We start from the raw sequence: 3,456 nt of genomic DNA on the forward strand, positions 1-3,456 counted from the left end.
AAAATTAGGTCAATGATGCATTCTCTATTTCCCAGTCCTTTTCTACATCGTGTGATTTTACTCTAAAGCTCATTCTACGTTAGACGCAAGCCAATCGCAAATTTGTAACGACAGCCAATTTGAAGCTTGCATTTTGAAACTAATGCTTCAGATTGGCTGTCGCAGCAAAATTAAGATTGCTTTGCATGTAATGTAGATTGAGCTTTAGGGTAAAATCACATGATGCGGAAAAGGATTGGGAAATAAAGGCAAAATTGAAGGCAAAATGCGAAATAGCACTGGCATTCTATTCTTAAACAAATATCGCATATGAAAATAGCAATTCCGTATACAATCGACCAATTACGAGAAACTATCATTTTCGAATATAAAAATTATTTATAATTGTGCTCAAGAATAAGGTCTCTGGTTGGATGCTTCAATGACATATTTTCTATTCCGTAGTCCTATTACGCACAGTGTTATTACCGAGCAATTAAATATGATTGATTGGATCTATAAGTATCAACCAATCATATTCATTTGTTCGACGAGCAGGTTGGCTCAGGTTAGCCGCTTTGTTAAGTTAAATGCGCCCATTGTATTTACGGCTTTGTGCAAGAGTTTGTGCTTTCTCCACTTAAATTCCATTATGCGACGGTGCCAATTGGTGTCAATGCTGTAAACAATTGACAACAGAGAAAAATATCAGGGCGCTCCTCGTTTCGATTCCAGGCCTGGTCTCTCCTCCGAATTGGTAGCAGTGTTGTTAGACGGACTGGGTTTCAGACGTATGCGCGTCCAACGTAGCTCTACGTATCGATCATTAATAAATAGGAGATCATTAGTCGCTTAGGATTGAAAATGTAGAAAATTTTAATATATTTTACACATTTTACATATGTATACATATATTTAAATATATATAATATATTTTTATATATGTATACATATGTAAGATGTATAAAATATATTAAAATTTTTAACATTTTTGAAAAAATTACACATAGGCAACTAATAATCTCCTATTTACTAGTGTCCGGTACGTTACTGAATATGTCCTACATTGGACACGCGTGCGTCTGAAACCCGTCTAACAACACTGATTGGTAAATTTTCGTTCTGCCTTGTGAGCCACACAGCCCTGACGCTGTTGGTATTTCTGTTGTGTCTGTATCTAGTAAATTTTTTACAATACGCATAAATACGCATGAATATAAAATAGTAACGCGGTTTTAAAGATTTATCTTATTTTTTTTACAAAATGTCAACTAAAATAAAAAACAAAGTACTTGTATACGAAGGTAGTAATTATCTCAGATATCGCTTATTATTGTCCACATTATCTGGAAAGCCAGTAAAAATTACAAATATTAGGACAAAAAATGATGATCCTGGTCTTAAAGGTTAGTAATATTTAAAATACATAAATGTTTCTACATTTTTTTATCTATAAAATTGAAATAATATGAGTAAATATGTATATATATATATATATAAATAAGTACAGGAATACAATAGTTTAACGTTATCAATTATGCTTTATATATAATAAATTTTATTTCCTGATTTTGAAAAAAAATATAACAAAACTTAAATAGCAATGTTTTGTTGTAGTAATTAAATTCTATAAAATAAAATTTTTATTGTTGTGCACAAGAATTAATGGTATTAATTGCAACATTTTAATATTATACATTAATACTGTTGTCGCTAGTTACACATATAACAATTTATATACAGGATGATCCAGATCAGCTGGAAGGATCAGCATGTATGTGCTGTTTATGAATCAAAAAGTACTCTACTATTTGGAATTTTTGCAATTTTTTTTTTAATTACTCAATAAGCATAATGTCTAAAATCAATGCATAAAAGATGACTTTAAGATATCTTTGAGATTTTTATATCTTCAAGAACTTTGAGATATCTTAATGTTACTTTATACATCGATTTTAGCTGCATATTTGGCAATTTTTAGAAATTAGCATCTCATTAATTGTTGCTATCATTGTAAAATAACAGAGGACTCTTTAATTCAGTTTTTCATGAACAGTGTATATATGCTAGCTCCTCCAGTTGCATCACCCTGTGTTTGTGTGTGTGTGTGTGTGTGTGTGTGTGTGTGTGTGTGTGTGTGTGTGTGTGTGTGTGTGTGTGTTATACACACATGTTATACCTACATACATACATAATTATATACATTTTTAAATAACTTCAATTCTTTTCATAACAGAATATGAGATTAGTTTTATCCGTCTGTTGGATAAGATGACTAATGGTACAAAAATTGAATTAAATGAAACTGGTACCAGTATATATTATAATCCTGGTTTATTACATGGAGGTGAATTAGAACATGATTGTAGCTTGCAAAGGGGTATTGGTTATTATTTGGAAGCAATTATGATACTTGCTCCATTTTGTAAAAATCGTATTGATTTGAAGCTCAGAGGGGTGACCAATAATACTATAGGTACTGGACAATATATTGACAATATATATCTGTTATAAAAATCGATCATTAATTTAATTTGTATTATAAGATCCATCAGTGGACAGAATTCAGACTGCTGGTATACCGATACTGAAAAAATTTCTATTAGGTGACAATGAAGTTATATTAGATATTCGCAAGAGAGGAGTAGCCCCTTTGGGAGGTGGAGAAGTACAATTTAAATGTCCTATTAATCGTAACCTTAAAACTATTCAGGTACTCACATATTTACACATGCGTGCACAATACCACTTTGTAATATTCTATTTTTTTTTGTCAGTTGGAAGATAGTGGAATGGTGAAACGTATTAGGGGTACAGCATGTAGCATAAGAGTTTCTCCAGCAATTGCTAATCGTATTGTTGAATCAGCAAAAAGTGTTCTTCTTAAGTTTTTACCAGATGTATATATTTATGCAGACCATTGTAAAAGATCAATCAGTGGAAAGTCTCCTGGTAATATTGTATTATGTATTATATTATAATATATATTTTATCTAAATGTGTAATTATCATTTATCATTTATCGTATTACATTTTTATCATTTCTATTATACATTTTGTTATATATCAGGTTTTGGAGTCACATTAACAGCGGAAACTACTAAAGAAGTATTTTTTAGTGGACAAGCATTCTCTCCATTAATGACAACAGGTTCGTTGCCATGTGTACCTGAAGATCTTGGTAAAGAAGCTGCAATCAAACTTTTAGATGAAATTTATAGGTAAAAAGATTATATTTTCTTTATAAATAATTATAAGCACTTATAAATGTTCTTTATTTAAGCTCTTATAATTTTATATTGCCTTTACATTTTTAATTGAATTTATTGATTTACACATAGGAATGGATGTATAGATTCAGCTTTTCAAAGTATGACTGCTGCATTTATGGCTCTTGGCAAAAAGGATGTTTGTAAAGTTATAATAGGACCATTAACTCCAGCAATGTGAATATTGTTATTTCTTTATTTCATATAT

At 30.4% G+C, this 3,456-nt stretch overlaps 1 protein-coding gene across 1 annotated transcript in view; it reads left to right on the plus strand.

Moving 5' to 3' along the window:
* Window positions 1–1,233: 1,233 nt before the first annotated feature.
* LOC108757029 (pre-mRNA-splicing factor SYF1) overlaps window positions 1,234–3,456 on the plus strand; it is a 19,940-nt gene continuing 17,717 nt past the window's right edge. The window contains exons 1-6 of the mRNA XM_018501279.1: window positions 1,234–1,385; window positions 2,216–2,455; window positions 2,526–2,692; window positions 2,757–2,931; window positions 3,050–3,200; window positions 3,321–3,425. Coding sequence (XP_018356781.1) covers window positions 1,244–1,385; window positions 2,216–2,455; window positions 2,526–2,692; window positions 2,757–2,931; window positions 3,050–3,200; window positions 3,321–3,425 — 980 coding nt within the window. The 5' untranslated portion in view covers window positions 1,234–1,243. The remainder of the gene's footprint in view (window positions 1,386–2,215; window positions 2,456–2,525; window positions 2,693–2,756; window positions 2,932–3,049; window positions 3,201–3,320; window positions 3,426–3,456) is intronic.

Source organism: Trachymyrmex septentrionalis, unplaced genomic scaffold, assembly GCF_001594115.1.
Source record: "Trachymyrmex septentrionalis isolate Tsep2-gDNA-1 unplaced genomic scaffold, Tsep1.0 scaffold131, whole genome shotgun sequence".
NCBI classification, from domain to species: Eukaryota; Metazoa; Arthropoda; class Insecta; order Hymenoptera; family Formicidae; genus Trachymyrmex; species Trachymyrmex septentrionalis.